The sequence below is a fragment of the Narcine bancroftii genome, chromosome 1, assembly GCF_036971445.1.
Source record: "Narcine bancroftii isolate sNarBan1 chromosome 1, sNarBan1.hap1, whole genome shotgun sequence".
Classification (NCBI taxonomy): domain Eukaryota; kingdom Metazoa; phylum Chordata; class Chondrichthyes; order Torpediniformes; family Narcinidae; genus Narcine; species Narcine bancroftii.
In genome coordinates this window covers 260,411,197-260,433,557 of record NC_091469.1, presented here as the reverse complement: position 1 = coordinate 260,433,557, position 22,361 = coordinate 260,411,197, and the positions used below count along the sequence as shown (strand labels likewise).

The following is a 22,361-nucleotide window of genomic DNA, read 5'->3' as shown; positions in this document are numbered from 1 at the left end:
GGGGTGTCAAACTCAAATTCACAGAGGGCCAAAATTAAAAACTTGGACTAAGTCGGGGGCCAAACTAAATATTTATTGAAAATTTTCAACAATATCTGCATGTTTTCTCTTCTTTCAACATATGTAATGTTAAACTTTTTCTTATTAAAATAAATGTTTAATAATAGTTTTGGTTAAACTCTTTCCAGAAGAAGCATTAACAAATGAGAAATAAAATGTTCAATAAATAATATTTCTCTATAGCCTTTAAGCTCCTTTTAAATGTATTTTTTTTCACAAGCCAACAAGTCAAAAAAATAACAACTTGCTTCAATGAAAATCCAATCTTTCAACTATGAACAGTCCAAAGTTAACCAAAAAAAATATTAATCCAAGCTTAGCTTGCTACACTGCGATTTACTCTGATGCACCTGGGTCTAAACCAGATACTTGGCATCTCTTCTTAGATGCAAGTTCATCAAACTCAGGGGTCAGAGTTTGCCTCCCACCTGTCTTGAAAGGTCCTGTTTTCTGTCTTTCGTTTGGCCATTTTTGTAAGGGGTTTATTACATGTGAGTTGGGCGACAGGTCACAGATGCTAATGAAAGTAAAGAGAGGAGGTGGGGGCGATTAGCCGGCTGAGGGGCCGGCGCAATGCATTTGCAAAGCATTCTGGGATTTGTAGTATTAGCTGTGCATGCGCTATACTGGCGCGGCGGCCAGCGGGCCAGCTCTAATACATATTTGATATGATCTTGCGGGCCAAATATAATTATATCACAGGCCAAATTTGGCCCGCGGGCCTGAGTTTGACATGTGTGATCTATAGGAAGTAAAAGGTAACCAATGTTTCAGACTTGAGCCCTTCACTAAGGTGAGGTGCCTTCCTGTGCTTTGCTCATACACTTTGGTATAGAGTGCTAGGTACAAATAGATATCAACTTCAAAGATAAGCTGTTATTTTATCACAGGTCAGTATCTACATTATAGCCTGAATACGCCTGAGATGGTCTGATCTCGGAAGCTAAGCAGGCTCAGGCGCAGTCAATACTTGGAGGGGAGACCGCCCAGGAACGAACACTGGGTGCTGTAGTGTTAAAGAATTTCATATATGTTACATTCTAAATATAATATTACATGTCAATAATGGAACCTTTACCTTTTTATGGTAAGAGTATATGCATAGAGTTAAATATTGAGCTTGGTTCCATTGTACATGATGTGTAATTTGCTTTCCTTCTAAAATCACATAATTTTTGTGGCTTGGTTAGTGTAGCGCTTAGAGCAACACTGTTACAACATCAGTGACCCAGGTCCAAATCTGCCAAATCTGTTTGTGCCTTCTCCCCGTGACTGTGTGGGTTTCCTCCAGGTGCTCTGGTTTCCTCCCACCGTTCAAAACATTTCAGGGTTGTAGGTCAATTGGGTGGCACAAGCTCATGGGCCAGAAGGACCTGTTACCATGCTGTAGGTCCACATTTAAATTTAAAAATTTTAAATCCCACACCGTTAATTCCACTGATTTCCAATTCTTGTTATTTATGTGAGAAGAGTGTAAATGCTGCAAAGTTACCTTGAGTGAATAATTTGGATTTCATTTCAGTTCAGTTGACAGGCATATAGTGGAATAAAGATGCTGCTGCTTGAATTGTTGACTGCTGTAAACAAAATTAAAAGTTTATTTACTTTGATTTCTCAAATTTATTCAAACACTCTCACTTAAGTTAAAATCGATAACATATGAGAACGATGATTGTATGCCAGCATGTTATAAACAATGCTCATTGAATCACACGATGAACAGCACAGCAATCCTGCTACTTTTATCCATGCTGGTTGATACCGTACTGCCCTCCACAGCTGACTTAAATTTTTTCAATTTTTTCTCACTTTAGTCATTCTTTACTTGAATATCTTCTTCTTCTTTGGCTTGGCTTCGCGGACGAAGATTTATGGAGGGGGTAAATGTCCACGTCAGCTGCAGGCTCGTTTGTGGCTGACAAGTCCGATGCGGGACAGGCAGACACGGTTGCAGCGGTTGCAGGGGAAAATTGGTGGGTTGGGGTGGGGTGTTGGGTTTTTCCTCCTTTGTCTTTTGTCAGTGAGGTGGGCTCTGCGGTCTTCTTCAAAGGAGGTTGCTGCCCGCCAAACTGTGAGGCGCCAAGATGCACGGTTTGAGGCGATATCAGCCCACTGGCGGTGGTCAATTTCTTTAGGCAGTCCTTGTACCTTTTCTTTGGTGCACCTCTGTCACGGTGGCCAGTGGAGAGCTCACCATATAACACGATCTTGGGAAGGCGATGGTCCTCCATTCTGGAGACGTGACCCACCCAGCGCAGCTGGATCTTCAGCAGCGTGGACTCGATGCTGTCGACCTCTGCCATCTCGAGTACTTCGACGTTAGGGATGAAAGCGCTCCAATGAGTGTTGAGGATGGAGCGGAGACAACGCTGGTGGAAGCGTTCTAGGAGCCGTAGGTGATGCCGGTAAATTCATGTTAACAACACTTAAAGTGCTGAATGAACATGCTCGTGTTGATTCAGTGAAAATATTCCTTCAAACATTCAAATAATCAGTAATCTTTAGTACTACTTTCACCCACCCTACCCTTACCCTCCCCTCCTTCGTCCTTCATTCTTCGAATGATTTTTGCCCTCAGTCAGATCAAACTTGCTTCTTGGTGACTCAAAATGTACCCTTTCTATATCATTGGACACCCAGTGTACCAAAGCGGTCTCCCCACCAGCATTCTTTAAAAGGGCTACTGTATGAATTGAAGAGAAAATTAGGGGAATCTGCCTGAATTGTTGTAATTTGTAACTTCAGTGCCAGCTTTCTTCATAATGTTTCTAAAGCAAAAGAAATCAAAGATTTTTTTATCCTCTCTATCTCTCCACTCGTGTTTAAAGCATTTCCCATTTCTTCTGCAGGAACAGTAACATTGTTTAAGCCTGCAGCACAGCATTTGGTGATAAATGCCTCCCACCCCCACTATAATGTGAGCCTTGTCCTTCAGTGAATCAGTGCAATATTGTAATAGGACACCTGGTTGCACTTCAAATGGAAACCAGGGATGTACACTGGTGAATTATTGATAAAGCTGTGTTATCTTTGAAGAGAAGACATCTGTGCACTGGTAGCAGGCAGTGGCTCTGCCTCCAGGTCTGAAAGCTGAAGCTTTTCCTATCGGGTACTGCCGTGCAACTTCACATTTCTAATCCTTTCTACTTTTGTTCAGGCACATGCTCCCCAGCTGTGCTCCATTTCATTGTTCTCCTAATCATCACTGCCAATAAGAAGAGAGAGAGAAATCTTTAACAAGGCTTTTACCTGTGTGAACTTGTTAAGGATCTGATTTCAAACAAAGGAGTATCTTTTTTTTCAGTATGGAATGAGAGCTGTACTTCTCAGATAGTATTTCTTTATGTCCTCGTGCCTTTATGATTGTGGCCGATTCTTTCCCACCCCTATTAACATGCATTCCCTCCGAACCCCCCCCCCCCCCCCCCCACCCCCAGCTTCCCCACCCTCTGCAATTAACTCCTCCAGCAAAGCTCCCATTAAATAACTATCTGTGGACTTGATGCATACTTTTTCTTCAGAGGCAGATGTTCATAGAAGTGACATCTTCAATGACCATCAAACACTTAGGTTTTCTGTTGCAGACAGACACTTATTCCCAGTAAAGTTATTTAAAAAGGGGGGTTCAAGAATAGAGACACATCAGAGTTCACATGCACAAACCTGACAAAAATGTGTGAATGGAATCCTTATCTTTATAAGAGTGATAATTTTAACGTAACCGATGATTTTTAAAGGTTAACTTCCTTGCTTTTATTGCAATACTGGAATCAGATTTTAGAGTGCAAATCTATTAAGAGTTGGTGCAAGGAAGATTTATAATGATGAGATAACGGGCTTGCTTATCGAAAGAGTGGGGGAAAGGAAATTATTCTCTTTGCAGCGTAAAAGGTTGAGATGTGGTTTATTAAGTTCAAAATTTTGACATTTTTGTTTGACTGCAGAGAAAGAGTGTACATAGTCAGATCAGAGAGAAATAGCAGGCATCTCGCACAGGTCTTGTCAGAAATACCTGCTCATACCTGGAATGAAATTATTTAATAATAATTTTCAAAAGGGGATTGAATTTGTAATTAAATGCAACATAATTGCAAGGCATGGGAGTAATTGATCCCCTGTCAATTTCCAGAGCCGTTGAGTGGACGTTGGGCCAAATGGCCTTGTTCTATCCTGTGAACTCTTGTAAATCAAAGAAAAGAAAGTACCTAAGCCAGAACCAACCCCAATAATATGCACTTGAAGGTAAGAAAGGCAGGAGAGAGAGATAACCAAACAGCTCCAGCGAGAGGGTCTGTATTTCAATAGTTTAGGAAGATTGACTCTATTGGATTCTTATCTTATCTTTCAACTTTTGAACTAGATCACTAAAGGAGTGTAAAGGATTGTCACATGGAAGAGATGAGCACTTTACCTGATCTGCTTTTGGACCTTGAGAGGCAGAGCTATTTTCATCGCTTCTCTTACCCCATGTAAACCTATTCATCTGCACACTGATCTAAGTCACTCCCATTTTCCTCCACAGCCAGTAATCTTCTTGCTACTTATTGATTTCTTTATCTCTGCCTGATTCCTCTGGCCACTCCATCCATGCCTCCTATAATCTCTCTTTCCAAGTCGTCTCGCTGTTTATCATGATGAACAATGTGCCCGAGAGACCATTAGATGTCCCTGGTCTTTCCCAACACTCGAATCTCCCACTAACCTCTCTGTCCTATCCTCTCAATAAGTGCCCTTTCAATGGCCTGCTCAGTACAAAATATTCCACACTCTCCGGCACTTGCAGGTCCTACATTTCCACCTTCCTGATAACCTGCCAGCCGACCCATCCATTTAACTAATTGCCAGCCAAGCCATCTATCCAAAAACCAACTATCCTCCCTACACAGGGGACGCCACATCCCCACCCACCCAGAAATATTGTGCCTACCTTCTTCCTCAGTCACCCAGGAATGAATCAGCCTCTCAATTCACTAACCATGAAAGGAATCTGATTCCAAAAACAGCTCACCCAAAAGTTCTCCAAGCCTGATGGAAATCTGATCTCCTTGATTTGCTGCCTTTATATTCTGTCCATTCCCCTTCCTGATACTCAGGACCATTATTCTGTTTTAACCTGGATTCAATTCTTGTATCAGATTCATTTTAATGCATCTTGGACAGTGATTGTCTGAGGATGCATTGAGTGTGGATCGTCACCATGAATATTGCAATCATGTTTCCCTCGCTGTGGGAAAGGTGGATGAACATCTCTGCATGTTGAGCCTGAGATTTTGAAAAGTGTAATCAGTCATTTTCATTCCAGTTTGGCCGTGTCACATTATCAGGTCTCAGTGTATCTCCTTAAATATTCCATTCCATTGACTATGACGGAATTTAAAGTTGAACCACATTTAACAGTGAGCAAATCAATAGGTGCTTTCTCACTGAGATCCCAGTAAACTGGCATGCCAAAGACCCATGTTTAAAGCCGGATCGGGTCAGATCACACCAAGAAAAGCTGGTTCAGTGCGACCTTTTACATCTTTGGCATCCCAGTGCCAAAGGAGTTGGGACCTGTAGTATTACAGCATTGGCATCCTGAGAAGGTGGGTAAGTCTTTTACACTGGAGCCGATGCGAAACGTATCGGCTCTGATACCATCTACCTTGGTGGGTAAGTACTGGGATGAAAATGATCCCCCCATCCCGTGTTGGTTCTTTTCACACAGGCAGGTGAAATGGTAAAAAGCCAATTAAATACCTGTTTTCAGGGGCAATGTGAAAGCACCTAAACATTATGAAAGTGATTCAAATTTAATCAGTTACTCCATTTCTGTATTTTCTATCTTTGCTACATAAGAACATTCCTTAACAATAACTAAAATTCACAAGCCTAATCTTTTCCTAATCAGGTAACTGTGACGACAATTGGATATGGGGATAAGGTCCCTCAGACCTGGATCGGCAGGACCATTGCTTCATGCTTCTCTGTTTTTGCCATCTCTTTCTTTGCTCTTCCAGCGGTAAGTGTTTGTGTGAGTTTTCCTATAAGTTTAATGCTGTTGTCTGCTGAAACTAGAATTATATATTGTTCTATCCATGAATTAATTCATATCATGGGACAGAAAAATCTATATGAGAAGGCTGTCTTATTTTATGAGGGAATTTTCAATTTCAATTTCTAGACCTTCACTTAAGGTAGGATTTAGCCTTCTCAACTTCTTGTCAGTCAGGATTGGATGTATAGGCTGCAGTGAGATGGAGTTCAGGGTGTTCCTGTCAAGAGCAGGGTCCTGTAGGCATTGATTGTCTCCTGGATTTTGATGAACTCCCCGTTCCTTGGTCCCCAGTGGTTGTTCAGCATCCAGAGAAGTTATTTTTTAAAAATCAATGTTTCAGGCTGGAACCTTTCCAGGCTCGAAATTTTCATTGCCTTTTACTTCCTACGGATGTTGCATGACCTGCTGAGTTTCTCCAGCACTTTTGTGTATTTCACTCAACCCCAGCCTCTGCAGATTTGCTTGTTTACTTCGATGTGGTGTTGGATGTTCAAACCTTATGTGGCTTAGTAGTGCTGAAGAATTCTCATATGTCATGGCTGTCATTGTGTGGCTGAGCCATCTGTTTCATCTTGGTAGAGAACCTCTGTACAGGTGCCAATCATGGTGGATTTCAGGGTAAATGAGGACACTCTGTGGGTTCTGTAGTCTGGGAGTTGACAGGTTGTCAATGCAATACTCTCTTATGGGGTCTTGAGAGATTCAACATTGATGTTCTTTCAGCTGCACTTTCTTTGCAATGCTTAGGGGTACATTTTGATGACAATAATAGAGTGGATTAGGCAGTGGTAAGTCATCAATTCCTGCCACAGTGTGAGTGACGTGCACAGCTTTGTGTTCCCTTAATTGGTTAACGTGTGGTCTGGGAATGTGGCTATGATGCCTTGCGCTTGTCCCTCTTGACAAAACATTGTGACCATTTTATCAAGTGAAAAGCCCAGCTGGAGTTGATTTTCATTTTACCTTCCTTGACAGAAGGAGGTATCCCTTCCTACGCTGGTGCTGAAGGATAGTTTGTTTCCCTTTGGGATATGGACCAGGAATATGATTCCATGGTGTCATCTAAAGCTACCAACATTGGGATGCAAGCTTTGATGACCACAGTGTGCTGATTGTGTGTTAGAATGATCCAAAGGCTCAGCTCACAGGGGCAGTTCAGGAGATATCAGATTTGTTTGTTCTTGTTTGGGAAGCTCAGACCTCTTCTTAGTCCCTCCAGAAGAGTCCCTTCACCTTGTTCTTTAAGCCGGCAATCATCTCACTCAGTGCAGTGATGTTGATATCAAAGCATCTGAGTCCGTGAGTGGTGTTTAAGTCTGTTGGTGTTTGGGAATTTCCATGTGGATCCTGATTTTACAGGATCCAAAACGTCAGGTTCCAGGTTCCATAGTCTGTTGAGTAGAAGTTGCACATATGTGGCTTCTTGCCACATGGGGTAGCTGTTGGGCGCAGGCTTCACAGAGCAAGGTCTTGATTCAGGGGTGAAGAAACTTTGAAGACTGGAAACCAGGCCATTCATGGGTATCAATGCTCCATAATAAATATGGACACATATGTAGGTACCATCTGTGGGCAGTTGCTTAGACAGACCCACACACACACACACACATACACAGACACACACACACCCACACACCCACACACACCCACCCACCCACACACACACACACACACACACACACACACACACACACACACACACACACACACACACACACACACGTTCCACCGCTTATTTCCTGCAACTTGTTCTCTCTCTCACAGGCCCAACAACTTCCCACTAATTCTCAGATCACCTACCTATACAATTAACTCCAGCAGCACACCATTGGGATTAGAGAGGAAACCAGACCACGTGATGTCCCATGTGTGACAGGTAGACTCCACACGGGCAGTTCTAGAGGTCAGAACGGATCCCAGCTTGCTGGAGCAGTGAGACAGCAGTAATAGCTACTTGCATCACCATGCTACATTATATCAATAGAATTCAAGATGGGGAAAATCCCTGGGATCCCTGGGATGAAAGGGTTGACTTATGATGAAAGATTAAATAGTCTAGGATTGTATTCGCTGGAGTTCAGAAGAATGAGAGGAGATCTTATAGAAACATATAGGATTATGAAAGGTATGGGTAGGATAGATGTAGGAAGGTTTTTTGAGCTGGCCGAGGAAACTAAAACAAGAGGACACAGTCTCAAGATTCGGGGGAATAGATTTAGGACAGAGATGAGGAAAAATAGTTTTTCCCAGAGAGTAGTGAATGTTTGGAATTCTCTATCCAGGGAAGTGGTTGAGGCTGCTTCATTAAACATATTTAAAATTCGGTTAGATAAATTTTTACATGATGGAGGAATTAGGGGATATGGGGAGAAGGTAGGTAGATGGAGTTAGGTAATAAATTAGATCAGCCATGATCTTATTGAATGGCGGAGCAGGCTCGATGGGCCATTTTCGGCCTACTCCTATTCCTACTTCCTATGTTCCTAAATGATCAGATTAAAGCCCAAACCAAGGAGAAATAAGTTCTGGAAAATTCATGTGTGACTCCAATCAGATTTTTGACATTTGTTCTCATCCATATTTTACTGTACAGGTACCTGCTTTTCACCTAGATCTAGACTGGCTAAACATAGAAACATAGAAGATAGGAGCAGGAGTAGGTCATTCGACCTTTCGAGCCTGCTCCGCCATTCAATGAGATCATGGCTGATCTTAAAGTTCAGTACCCCATCCCCGTCTTCTCTCCGTAACCCCTAATTCCCTTATACTGAAGAAATATATCTAATTCCCTCTTAAATATATTCAATGAACCTGCCTCTACTGCTCTCTGTGGCAATGAATTCCACAGATTCACCACCCTCTGGGTAAAGAAATTCCTCCTCATCTCAGTTCTAAATGGTTTGCCTATTATCCTCGAACCATGGCCCCGGGTTCTGGACTCCCCCACCATTGGAAACATCCCTTCCGCATCCATTCTGTCCAGTCCTGCCAGAATTTTATATGTCTCTATGAGATCCCCTCTCAATCTTCTGAACTCTAGCGAGCCCAAATTGCGCAATCTTTCCTCATAAGTTATTCCTGCCATTCCAGGCATCAGCCTGGTGAATCGCCTTTGCACTCCCTCCATTGCAAGAACATCCTTCCTCAGATAAGGCGACCAAAACTAATAACAGGTTCAGCTTCCATTTGTGGGGGGTTCAGTGAGTCAGTGCAGCTCTCATTGAATGCAGTAAATTCCTGATTTGGGGTTGGACGAAGAGCTCCTCAAGTCCAAATGGGTCCAAATCTCATTACACGTGCTACACCAGATCCTTCCAGCCTGTACCATCTTCAAGGCACCACTCCACAAGCATCAGCTTATTGGTCTCCAGGTCAACGTAGTAGACATTGGCAAATCAACACTTGGGCCTCTGAGATTCCTGGATAGTTTGGGCCAGCCTCCCATTTGTACCAACTACCAAGCCAGGAGAGAGATTTAATGGGGAAATTCTGGAACATGGAACTTGCTATGACAAGAAACAGTTGAATAGCTTTGGTACACCGAGATAAACAGACGAGGGAAAGATAATGGAAGATTCAGCTGATGAAATGGTTGGTTGGAGGTTGATGGAAGGATAGTTGGCTGCAGCATAAATCTTAGCATGAACTTCTTATTGACTAGTTCATTCTATGGTCTGTCCCATTGCACACATTCTATATAATCTCTCAGGAAAACCAACACAAGCAATTTGATTTTATTTCCCTTATGCCAACCCAGGGGATTCTTGGTTCAGGTTTTGCTCTCAAGGTTCAACAGAAGCAACGACAGAAGCATTTTAATCGTCAGATTCCAGCAGCTGCTTCCCTTATCCAGGTATGTCATGGACTGCACTGAATGTAATCTGATGCTTTGACATTTGGAGAATCAGTAATGAGTGACTCATTCCAGTGCCAAAAAAATTGACATTGGTGTTTAATTTAATGTTTTGAGATAATTGTAGCCAACTTATTTACCCTTGGGATTTTGTTTCTATCAGCAGATCTAATTTCTTTCTTTTTTAAAATTATATATTTTTAATTTTTCACACTGTTAACCATATCAACCAAAATATTACAAACATTTCTCATTAAATTTACACAGTGGCATTTTCTCCCTTTTTCCCCCCTTTCCCTCCCTCCCCTCTTCCCACCCCCCTCCAAAACCAATAAATATTCAACATATACAACACAATAAAACCATAAAACAATATCTTCACACAAAGGAAAATAAACAAGAAAAATGCGTTATCTATTTATTACACACTGAATCTAATCGTTTTGTCTTATCATTTTCATTCTCATTTTAGGGGGTGGAGGTCTGAGGCAAGCTCTCTCTGATATGTTCCATGTATGGTTCCCAAATTTGTTCAAACATTGTGACTTTTATTTTTTAAATTATATGTTATTTTTTTCCAATGGAATACATTTATTCATTTCCATGTACCATTGTTATATACTCATGCTCTCTTCCATTTTCCAAGTTAACATTATACATTTTTTTTGTACTTTATCCAATTTGAGGCCTAATTCTCTACTTCTTATGTTACTTAAAAGAAAGATCTCTGTTTTTTTTGTAATTTTATTTAGTATCTGATTTAGTTCTTCCCATGACATATTCACTTTCGTACATGCCCAAACTGCATGTACTGTTGTTCCCATTTCCTTCTTACAGTGAAAACATCTATCCGATAATGTTGAATCCCATTCTTTTAATTTTTGAGGGGTGATAACCAATTATACTGTATCATGCGTAACCTTGTGTTTATTGTATTTTTCATAGTTCCAAAACATAAATTTTCCCATACTTCATTTTATATCTTTATGTTTAAATCCTTTTCCCACTTCTGTTTAGGTTTATAGTTTATTTCATCATTTTCCTTATCTTGCAGCTTAATGTACATGTTCATTATAAATCTTTTAATTATTGTGTCTGTAATCACATATTCAAAGCTGCTTCCTTCAGGTAATCTCCATCTGTTTCCCAATTTATCCTTTAAATAAGCTTTCAATTGATGATATGCAAACATTGTACCATGTTATTCCATATTTGTACTTCAACTGTTCAAATGTTAATAAATTATTTCCCAAAAAACAATTTTCTATTCTTTTGATTCCTTTGTTCTCCCATTCTCTAAAGGAAAGGTTATCTATTGTAAAAGGGATTAGTGGATTTTGTGTCAATCATAATTTTGGTATTTGGTAATTGGTTTTTTTTCCTTTCTAAATGGATCTTCTTCCATGTATTAAGAAAATGATGCAATACTGGTGAGCTTTTATATTGCACCAACTTTTCATCCCACTTATAAAGTGTATGTTCTGGTACCTTTTCCTCTATTTTATCTAGTTCTATCTTAGTCCAGTCTGGTTTTTCCCTTGTCTGGTAAAAATCTGATAAATACCTTAATTGTGCGGCTCTATAATAATTTCTAAAGTTTGGTAACTGCAAACCACCTTGTTATACCTCGCTGTTAATTTATCTAACGCTATCCTTGGTTTCCTCCCTTTCAACAAGAATTTTCTTATTATTCTCTTCAGTTCATTAAAAACAAATTCTGTTAAGGGAATGGGTAAAGTTTGAAATAAGTATTGTATCCTTGGGAACACATTCATTTTAATGCAGTTTACCCTCCCTATCAACGTGAGCGGTAATTCTTTCCAATGTTCTAAGTCTTCCTGCAATTTCTTTATTAGTGCCTGATAATTTAGTTTATAAAAGTGGCTTAAGTTATTATCTAACCTGATCCCTAGATATCAGATTGCTTGAGCTTGCCATTTAAATGGTGATTCTTTTTAAAATTCTGTATAATCCGCTTTACTCATTGGCATCACTTCACTTTTATTTGCATTGATCTTGTACCCTGATATTTCTCCATATTCCTTCAATTTCTTATGTACTTATTTTATTGATATCTCTGGTTCTGTTAGGTATACTATGATGTCATCTGCAAATAAGCTGATTTTATACTCCTCCTTTATTTTTATCCCTTTTATTTTATTTTCTATTCTTATCAGTTCTGCCAAAGATTCTATTGCTAAGGCAAACAATGAGGGGTATAATGGACATCCCTGTCTAGTTGACCTACTTAATTTAAATTGATTTGATACATATCCATTTACTGCTACCTTTGCCAATGGTCCATTATACAATGCTTTAATCCAATTTATGTATTTTTCTGGTAGATTGAACTTCTGTAATACTTTAAATAACTAGTTCCACTCTACTCTGTCAAAGGCTTTTTCTGCATCTAAAGCAACAGCCACTGTTGGTTTCTTATTTCCTTGAACTGCATGAATTAGATTAATAAGTTTACAGACATTATCCACTGTTCGTCTTTTCTTAATAAATCCAGTTTGATCTTGTTTTACTATTTTTGGTACACATTCGGCCAATCTGTTCGCTAATAATTTCGCTAATAATAATAATTTCACTATTATCTTATAATCTGAGTTAAGTAGAGATAATGGTCTATATGATGCTGGTGTTAATGGATCCTTCCCCATCTTTGGTATTACTGTAATTATTGCTGTCTTACATGAATCTGGCAAGTTTTGTGTTTCTTCTATCTGGTTCATTACTTCCAGGAGAGGAGGACTTAATAACTCTTTAAATGTTTTATAGAATTCTATTGGAAATCCATCCTCTCCTGGTGTTTTATTGTTCGACAGCTTTTTTAATATATCCTGTACTTCCTTCTATTTCAAATGGTTTTATTAGTTTGTTTTGTTGCTCTTGCAATTTTGGAAGTTCAATTTTAGCTAAAAATTCCTCTATTTTATCATCTTTTCCCTCGTTCTCAGTTTGGTATAATTGTTCATAAAATTCCTTAAAGTTTTCATTAATCTCTGTTGGGTTATATGTAATTTGTTTGTCCTTTTTCCTTGATGCCAATACAGTTCTTTTAGCTTGTTCTGTTTTAAGTTGCCAGGCTAATATTTTATGTGTTTTTTCTCCCGGTTTGTAATACTTTTGCTTTGTTTTCATTATGTTCTTCTCCACCTTATAGGTTTGTAATGTTTCGTTTTTAATTTTTTTGTGCACCAATTCTCTCCTTTTCATTATATCATCCCTTTTTACTAATTCCTTTTCTATACTTACTGTGTCCCTTTCCAACTGCTCTATTTCCCAATTGTAATCCTTTTTCATCTTAGTTACATAACTTATTATCTGTCCTCTAATTAAGGCTTTCATTGCATCCCATAATATAAATGTATGATTCTGTGTTTATTTCAAAATATGTTTTAATTTGGCATTCAATAAACTCTCTAAATTCCTGCCTTTTAAGTAGCATGGAGTTTAACCTCCGTCTATATGTTCTTGGTGGGATGTCCTCCAGTTCTATTGCCAATAACAGGCTGAATGATCTGATAGTAGTCTAGCTTTATACTCAGTTTTCCTAACTCTTCCTTGAATATGGGCCAACAACAAAAATATATCAATCCTTGAGTATGTTTCGTGCCTACTCAAATAATATGAATATTCCTTCTTTTTTGGGTGTTGCTTCCTCCATATATCCATAAGTTTAATTTCCTGTGTTGATTTAACCATAAATTTGGCTACTTTATTCTTTTTGCTTGTCTTTTGTCCAGTTTTATCCAACATTGGATCGAAATTAAGGTTAAAATTCCCTCCTATCCATATATTTCCTTGTGTGTCTGCAATCTTCAAAAAAATATCCTGCGTAAACTTTTGATCCTCCTCGTTAGGCACATTTATATTGAGCAAATTTCAAAATTCTGAGTATATCTGACAGTTTATCATTACATACCTCCCTGCTGGATCTATTATACCTATTTTCCACCTCCTCGCCACTTCCATCCCCCTTTTTCCCATTTTCATCTCTTAGTTTTCCCTTATTAAACTCAATGTACGACAACACATTTAAAACATAAAATACCCCAACAGTCGCCACACCCAATAATACCTTAACCCCAAATGCTCACACCCCCCTCTCTGAGTTGCCCCTTGACCCTTGCCGGGCAACCACAACTCCCCTTTCCATTTGGATTGCGATCTTGCTCGCAAGCGTCAATTGATTTTGCAGTAAATGTTCTGCAAATTCTTGTGCTTCCTCCAGATCTGAGAACAGTCTGTTTTGCTCCCCAGGCATATATATTTTAAGCATGGTTGGATGTATTAACATGAATTTGTAACCTTTTTTCCATAAAATTGATCTTGCTGTATTTAACTCCTTCCTCCTCTTTAAGAGTTCAAAACTTATGTCTGGGTAAAAAAATATTTTTTGACCCTTGTATTCCATTGGCTTATTATCTTCTCTAACTTTATTCCTTGCCCGCTCCAGTATATTTTGTCTTGTCGTATATCTCAAAAATTTTACTAAGATGGATCTTGGTTTTTGATGTGCCTGTGGTTTCGGACCTGTGTGCTCTTTTTATTTCCATTTCTTCCTGCTTTTCTGTCGTTCACAGGACCTTTGGGATTCATCCTTTTATAAATTCCTTCAGGTCTGTGCCTTCTTCACCCTCCTTCAGGCCCACTATTTTTATGTAGTTTCGCCTACTATAATTTTCCAATATATCAATTTTCTGAGATAACAACTCTTGTGTCTCTTTAATTTTTTTGTCACTTTCTTCCAATTTTTCTCTTAAGTCATTTACTTCCATTTCTACAGCCGTTTCTCATTCTTCCACATTTTCTACTCTTTTCCCTATTTCTGTCATGACCAGCTCTAAACTTTGCATTTTATCTTCTGCTCTTTTCATTTTCCTTTTAATTGCACTAAATTCTAATGATAACCATTCTTTTAGTGATCTCATTTGTTCTTCAAAAAAAGCTTTATCTATATTCTTTCCATCAGTTTTACCTTCTATTTCTCTGTGAAGATCTTGGTCTTCTTCTTCCTCTTCTTCTGTGTCTGTACCTGTGTTTGTGTCTTCTTCTTCTCTTCTTCGTGTCTGTGTCTCTTCTGTTTTTCCTGATGAGCTCCTTACATCTCTTTGTCGGGCCTCCTCTTGCTGAGCCTCTTGCTGTTGGTCTTCCCCTTCTGGGCTGCTCGTCTGCCGGGCCTCCTGTCGTGGATCCTCTTGTCGGTAACCTCTCCGTCTTTCTCCCTCGTCTGTTTCCTCGCTCCCTCTTCTGCTGTCTTTCTCGTCCTCCAGCTGAGCACCCTGATGTCGGACATCCCTCAGCTGTTTGCACTGTGGCTGCCCACTCTTCTGCTGAGCCCCCCTCCCGTCGGTGCCTTCTTTTTCCTCTGATTGCGCACTGCACACTTTTGTTTGACTCTGAGAGCCATTTTTGAAGTCCACCGGCCGGGAGGTCACGACTCTGCACGGCCGGCACTAACCTCGGGGATCAGGCGTTCCTCGCCATCACAGCTCCCTGTTCCTTCATGCAGGTAAGGCCTTCTTCCTTCTTCTCCGGCGACTTTTCTACTTTTTTTTGGTTGTTTTTACTTTCTCCTTCTTGGGTGCCATATTCTTTTTCTTCTCTGTAACTTTATCTTCTATTTCTTATATTTTATTTTTGTTGTGGTTTGTCTTTTCCTAACTTTTTTCTTATTTTCCTGGAGAGGGCTGGTTTCCCCAACCGGCCACTACTCCATCACGTGACTCCTCCAGATCTAATTTCTTTCCAGAAACTTTAGAAATTGTAGTATACTTTTTAAAAGATTGGTCTGATGTCACTCTAAATGCAGGCTGGAATATCCCTCCCGCAGTCCTCATTCAAAAATTATGGTGCATAAAGAAAGCTCAAAGCAATTTAATTTATTTTTGAAAGAGCATGTGATCATGGTGCACACCAACAGTTTGTGAATATATTATAATCAACAACAGGACACAAAAAAAAAGCAAGTCATTTTGGAAGAACATTAATTTCATGTTGCATGAAACTTGCCAGATGTACCTCCTTAATGCATCTCAGATGTGTTTTATTTTAATCTATTCTCCCATGATAGTCTGTCACCACTTCCTCACACTGCATGCAAGCACAGGGAAGGATTGGTGTGCACTGTATTCTTTGGGGAAGAAATATTTCTACTCATAATAGGATTTTCAGAAACTTTCTCAAGCTATGCTCATCAAAAAGACGTATCCAGCTGGATGGTCCTGTGGAAAATGGTCAGATATAATCAGGTGTACATCTGGATCACCGGCATGGTAAAAGGAAATGGAGAGCAGGGAAAGGGACCAGTTGGGGAAGTAAAGGGACAGGCTCCACCGGTGTAACAAGAAGCTAGCTGTTCAAAATACTGACCATTCTACCCTTTTAAAGTTAGTCTCTGCTGTTCTGATTTGACAGAATTCTATTGTCTCCAGCACCTCTTTCAACTTCTGTAGTTACTTCTACAAAATTGTTGGTAACCTTCAGACTGTAACTTTCCATTTAAATTGTGGATTCAATGAACAAACTAGAGCACTTGAGGTTACAATCAAGGATGGATTGGATGTATCAATGGGGGAGATTTAGACATTATCAATGGCTATGGAGGTTATGGGAATGCAGAATACAGTGGGATTGGAGGATTGGTGGTGGGAATAGTGGATATTCGATGTCTCTGAAGGGACTCTCTTTTGCTTCTTGTTGGAGCACTGGACATGGTGCCTCTTTGCATTCCTTTACAGGGCATACAAATGGAAACAAATGTGGCATTTGACTATAAATGATCCCTGACTTTGAATAACCTTGGTGGAAAATGGGTCAGAATTAAGAAACTAATAGTTTTAAAATCTAAAAAATCTCCTTCATCTGGTAAAATTAAAAGGAAATGATATTCAGAGGAGATTTAAATTTAAATTTAGACATACAGGATGGTAACAGGCCCTTCTGGCCAATGAGCCCATGTCACCCCAAATACACCCAATTGGCCTACAACACCCCAGAACTTTTTTTTTTGAATGGTGGGAGAAAACCGGAGCACCTGGAAGAAATTCACACTGATACGGGGAGAACATACAAACCCCTTATATACAGCATAGGATTTGAAGCCTGGCCCCGATTGCTGGCACTGTAACATGGGGCCAACTGCTATGTTAACCATTCCTTCCACTGAGTCTCCAGCTGCCTGCCGCCTAGGTGTTATGGGGATCTTGTATAAAGTTAGGAGAATAAAGTTGCTATTGTGCATAAAAGTTCAAGTAACCAAGAAGGATAAATTTAAACTGGGCAAGAAATGTATTGAGATGTGAGGAAGAACAATTTTATGCAATTTGGAACTTAATACTTCCAAGGGTTGTGGAAATAGAGCCAAGCAGAGCAACCTGAAGGGAATTGATGAAGCATTCAAGAGGACGTTGAAGTAATTTCTAGGGCTGTAGGGTGGGTGGGTGGGGGGGGAGAAAGATGGTTCTATAAAAATTCAGCATGAACTTGACAAGCCAATGGTCAACTTCTGTACAGTATCTGTTCTTTTTAATTACTGATAATGTTATAACATTTGTAAAGGTCTGCAGGTCATGTCTTTTCTGGATGAACATCTTGTACTTGTTTATCAGGATTAAGGAATAAGTAAACTCAATTCTGTGAATTTTTTTTACCTCACTTAAATCACCACAAAACTGAAAAAAAAATAATTGCGATTTAAAATATCTAACAACTTGAAAACCAATTCTTATTGGAAGGAGGCACAAAATTCCAGATTCGTTTATTGTCATATACGTAAACACACAAAATTTGTCAACAGGAAATCCTCAGCTGGTCAAGCAGCATTTTTTTCTGAGAAGAATAAAATGAAAAGTTCTGGACCTTTTATAAGAAACTTATCATGTCTCTCGTTGTGCTTTTGTTCAAGTTACTATTTGAAAAGAAATATTGAGAGATAATTTTATAAAGGAGGTTTAAACAGCCTTATTGGTTTTGTTCCATTTAGACATCTTGGAGGTGCTATGCAGCAGAAAACCATGAATCTGCAACATGGAAAATGTATGTTCGGCAACCGAACAAATGTTACGTTCCATCTCCAAGTCCAAAGACAAAGAAACCAGTGGTAATAATGATCTTCCATTTTCTTTCTTTTTTTTTCACATCATCCTTCCCATTTTTGTATTTTTTCATCTCTCTTGCTTGATCGTTTGCTTGATTCTCTTTGGGGTACAACAGTGCAGCTGGTAAGGTTTTTCCCTCCCAGCTCTAATGATTTGGGTTCAGTTCTCACCTCCATTGTTGTCTATGAGGAGTTTGCACATTCTTCCTGTGACCATGCGAATTACAGCTGGGCACCTCACTTTCCTCCCACACCCCAAAACTGCATGGGTTGGTAGGCTCTTTGGCCACAGAAACTTGCCCTCAATGTTGTAGGTGAGTGAGGACAGTTGATTGAAATGTGAGCAGAATTAAATAGAATTGGTGTAGAACTGGTGTAAGGGTGTGCTAGATGATTGGTGTCTAAGCTGTAGGAACTCTTATCCAGATGGATCCAGTCATTAATTTTGTTTCACAAAAAAAGCAGCAAGTTTCATGATACGATGTATATGTGCCGCTATGAACGTACGCCTGCACCCTCACCCACCTTGGGAATATGAACTTTTTCCTATCTGTCTTGTAAGCTTGCTGTTATGACTGCTTGGCAATTTTCAGGTTAAAAGAAAGAAATTGAAGTCTGATAAGGATAATGGATTGAATTCTGACAAATCACTGAACGTGCCCAATATCACATACGACTACGTGGTGGACAAGGACGACAAGAAATGCGAAAACTCAAATATTGATGGATACGATTCATCAGGTAGGAGAGGGAAACAGTTGTCTTCTGAGGCAATAACCTATCTTTCTTTTTAAAATATTTTTATTGAGTTTAACATATAAATCCTATATACAAAGTCTTCTAATAAAACAAATCATATACATGTCACAAATTAATATCAATGTAAATTGAAAATCTTTACATATTTGTTTATTTAACAATATTTCTTAAAAATAATTCTGGATAGAAAATAAGTAAACTATGTTAGTCAATCCCTTGATCAAAGCAAAGGGAAATTCTGTCTAATTTAATGATATGATCTGTGACAATCAAAATTAAACCCGTATCTAAAAAAAGAAAAATGTTAAAAAAGGAAAACCAAAAAAACCTAAAACTAAATCTAATCTATCCCCTACAATAACCTATCAATGTGGATTTCCATGAGTGCAATGCCAGCAAATATTTGTCATCTAACTACATCCTACTGGTCATATTCAGCAGGGCTGCAACATCAATGGAAAGAAACCAGGATAAAAATGCAGGGATGATCTTTATGTTCCGCTTTCCACAGATGTAGTCTGTCCTGCAGAAAATTTCAGTTTTTATTTTAGATTTCCAGCCTCAGTAATTGTCGGGTTTTTTTAGAAATATTTGTACAATCCCTGTTGCATTTTGTTATTTTTTTAACAGTTGAGATGAACAAAACCAATTCGTGCAATTTAACAGGCACATTATCAAGTCCAGTCATGGAGGTGTTTTCAATGCGTCTGGGAAACTGAGAAAGTTTGGAACTGTCCCTGCATAGCTGATAGTTTAAGGGATTATAGAAAATTGCATTTGTAATACATTAACAATTCATAGGGAGAATTGTATCTATGTAGGAAAGTTTAGAAACAACTCAAAGAAAAACTTTGTAAAATATTATGACCAATCACACAGTAACTTGATCCTTTCGAAGCAAGCTGCTTTGAATTAAAAGACCAAGTTCAGCATTTGACCGCATAATGCTTTGAACATCTGAGGCTCAACCTAAACTCTAAAATATATCAAAGATATTTAAATACAAGGTAATCTTACAGTATCTCATAAGTACAACTTTGTAAATATTATCTGTAATTAAACTTGCTTGCCATTACATTGACATCATACGGTGGAATGAAGACCAAATATACGTGTGTGGTCCAGTTGATTCAGGAAGTTTATGATAATGGTGTAGATTTTCAGCTTGCCATCTGTGTGTAAGCCTGGCACCCAGGTTGGCTCTCCTATTATTGCAATGGTCCATTTTTCATTGCTGTGGAAATCACAAGCTTATTAGTTCTCCTAAGGACAGTGAGTCTTCAATATTAGTTTAACATGGACTGCAGATTGAAAATCTTCCTCAATATGTTCCAACTGAAAATTGATTTGTCTCCAAGTAATTGCCTGAAATCAGAACATGAATTTCTGAACCACTCAAGGGGAAGCTTTTGCATCTGTAATATTCAGACAAGAACAATTTCCTTTGATTCCACTGTTTAGTATGGCAAAAACAAGTCTCAAGTCATTTGACGAGCAAAATGCAGAAGCCCAAAAACTGATTAAATTTTAAAGGAATACCTTAAAGAAAAATGAAAAGGTGGTGGGATCATAAAGTGGCAACTTCAGCAACCGATGCACTTACATTAATGGTGAAGCTTTTAAATTTGGGGAATTATATTTCAATAGATTAGAATGATTATGTAATTTGCCAAATCTTGATAATCAGTGGCAAGGATTTTAAAATCAAGGCATGATATAATAGACCTATTTTTAAAGAAATTTGCCAGAAAATGTGCATTAATTCACCCATATAATATGCCATAAAATGATGAAAGACATTATCAGATTGTTCTTCTTGAACAGAGGTATATGTTGAGAGATCATATCCTGTGGCTAGCAAGTAAATCTCAAAGGACCATGGACTTAAGATAATGTTGGCCTTAAGAGTGAGATAAAAAGACATTTATTCACTCAAATTTCTTTGATTCTTTGGAATTTTGTGTGTGCAGACTCTGTGTTGCCGAGTTGACAATCTTTTGACGTCAAACAGAAATGAAGGGCTCAGGGATGATTTTGGATTGTGGACAAGCAAAGGATCAGCCATGACTTTGAATGTCACAGCAGCCCCTTCCTCATTTCTTCTGTTTGTATGTTAAAGTATCTATATCTGAAAGTAAAAGGACAATTGCGCCTAATTTTACCTTCCCTCATATCTCAGTTGTTTCAAATACAAATAGGTGTATGCATTATGAAATGGGTAAATCCTATATTTTAACATCTAGACATTATGTTGTGCAGTGGGAGCATGCAAATACTGCTTGTTTTCCTCAAAATAAATGGTCTATTATTTCACTTCTATTATGAACAGACATTCCTTTTCCATGATAAAGTATTGAAAAATTTAATACTTTATTCAGAAGCCAAATTCATGAAGCCATTTATCTCCAGGTAATATTTTATAGAACAGTGAACAATTTAATCAGGTACTTTGACAGAATCTTCCTTAAGAATAATCTGAACATGTCTAGTCATTGTTGCTTAGTCTAAAAACATTTGAGGACACATAAGCAGATTTTATCTGTGTTATTTTCAGCTGACCACTTTTTAGAATTGGATCATGCCACTTTCAATCTCATTATCTTCAATGAAGAATTATAAATAGCTTATTTGAAGCCATGAGCAGAAGACTTTAAAGAGTTTAATACTAAGTCGAAAAGTATGGTAGTAAATGGCTTACCTGTCATCTGAAAGAATATAAAGTCTGACGGAGGGGACCCAGAAATCAAATGTACACTCCATGTTTGATTTCAGTCGATATTGGAACATGATTTCTAAAGCACTGATGAAGAACTGGGTTACCAATGCACCAAAACAAACTATTAGTAAAACCCCTAAACCTGATCTTTACTGATAATAAGTAACAGGAAGGATTTTGAAAATAAACCTCTCTAATCGCAATTTTGTTAGGATGCTAAAGTTTTACATGCCATTATGTGAAAAGAAACTAGAATAGAGTTGATGAGACCATATATTTATGTGCAGCTAAGCTTTCTGAATTTGCATTAGTGAGGTTCAAAGAACAAAATCTCCAAAAGCCTTCCCTAGTGCATTCTTATAATCCAGCTATGAAATTTACTAGTTTTGCTGTGAAGAGGTTTTATTCAAGAGTGTCTTGGAGTCATGAAGCTGCGGAATGTTGGTGTTTTATCTTTTGATAAAAATGTAAAATGTATCATATATCTGGCTGACACCCCAATTTTGAAAGATGAAGTAATAATAGAGTTGACTGGATACTTGATGGGTGGCACGGTTGGCGTAGCGGTAAGCTCATCGCTTTTACAGCGCCAGCGATCGGGACCAGGGTTCGAATCCCGCGCTGCCTGTAACGAGGTTGTGCATTCTCCCCATGTCAGCATGGATTTCCTCTAGGGGCTCCGGTTTCCTCCCACCATTTGAAACGTACTGGGGTGTAATTGGGCGGCACGGGCTCATGGGGCAAAATGGCCTGTCACCGTGCTGTATGTCTAAAATAAAATAAATAAATAAATAACTGACATTGACTTCTTCCTGGCTGGTAAAGAGTA

General features: G+C 38.8%; 1 protein-coding gene across 4 annotated transcripts in view; it reads left to right on the top strand.

Annotated features, from left to right (window-relative positions):
• Window positions 1-22,361, top strand: part of LOC138742330 (potassium voltage-gated channel subfamily KQT member 1) — an 844,658-nt gene that overhangs the window by 238,564 nt on the left and 583,733 nt on the right. For all 4 annotated transcript variants that reach the window (XM_069896622.1, XM_069896604.1, XM_069896614.1 and 1 more), the window contains 4 exons: window positions 5,951-6,061; window positions 9,855-9,950; window positions 17,944-18,060; window positions 18,651-18,798. In XM_069896622.1, coding sequence (XP_069752723.1) covers window positions 5,951-6,061; window positions 9,855-9,950; window positions 17,944-18,060; window positions 18,651-18,798 — 472 coding nt within the window. The remainder of the gene's footprint in view (window positions 1-5,950; window positions 6,062-9,854; window positions 9,951-17,943; window positions 18,061-18,650; window positions 18,799-22,361) is intronic.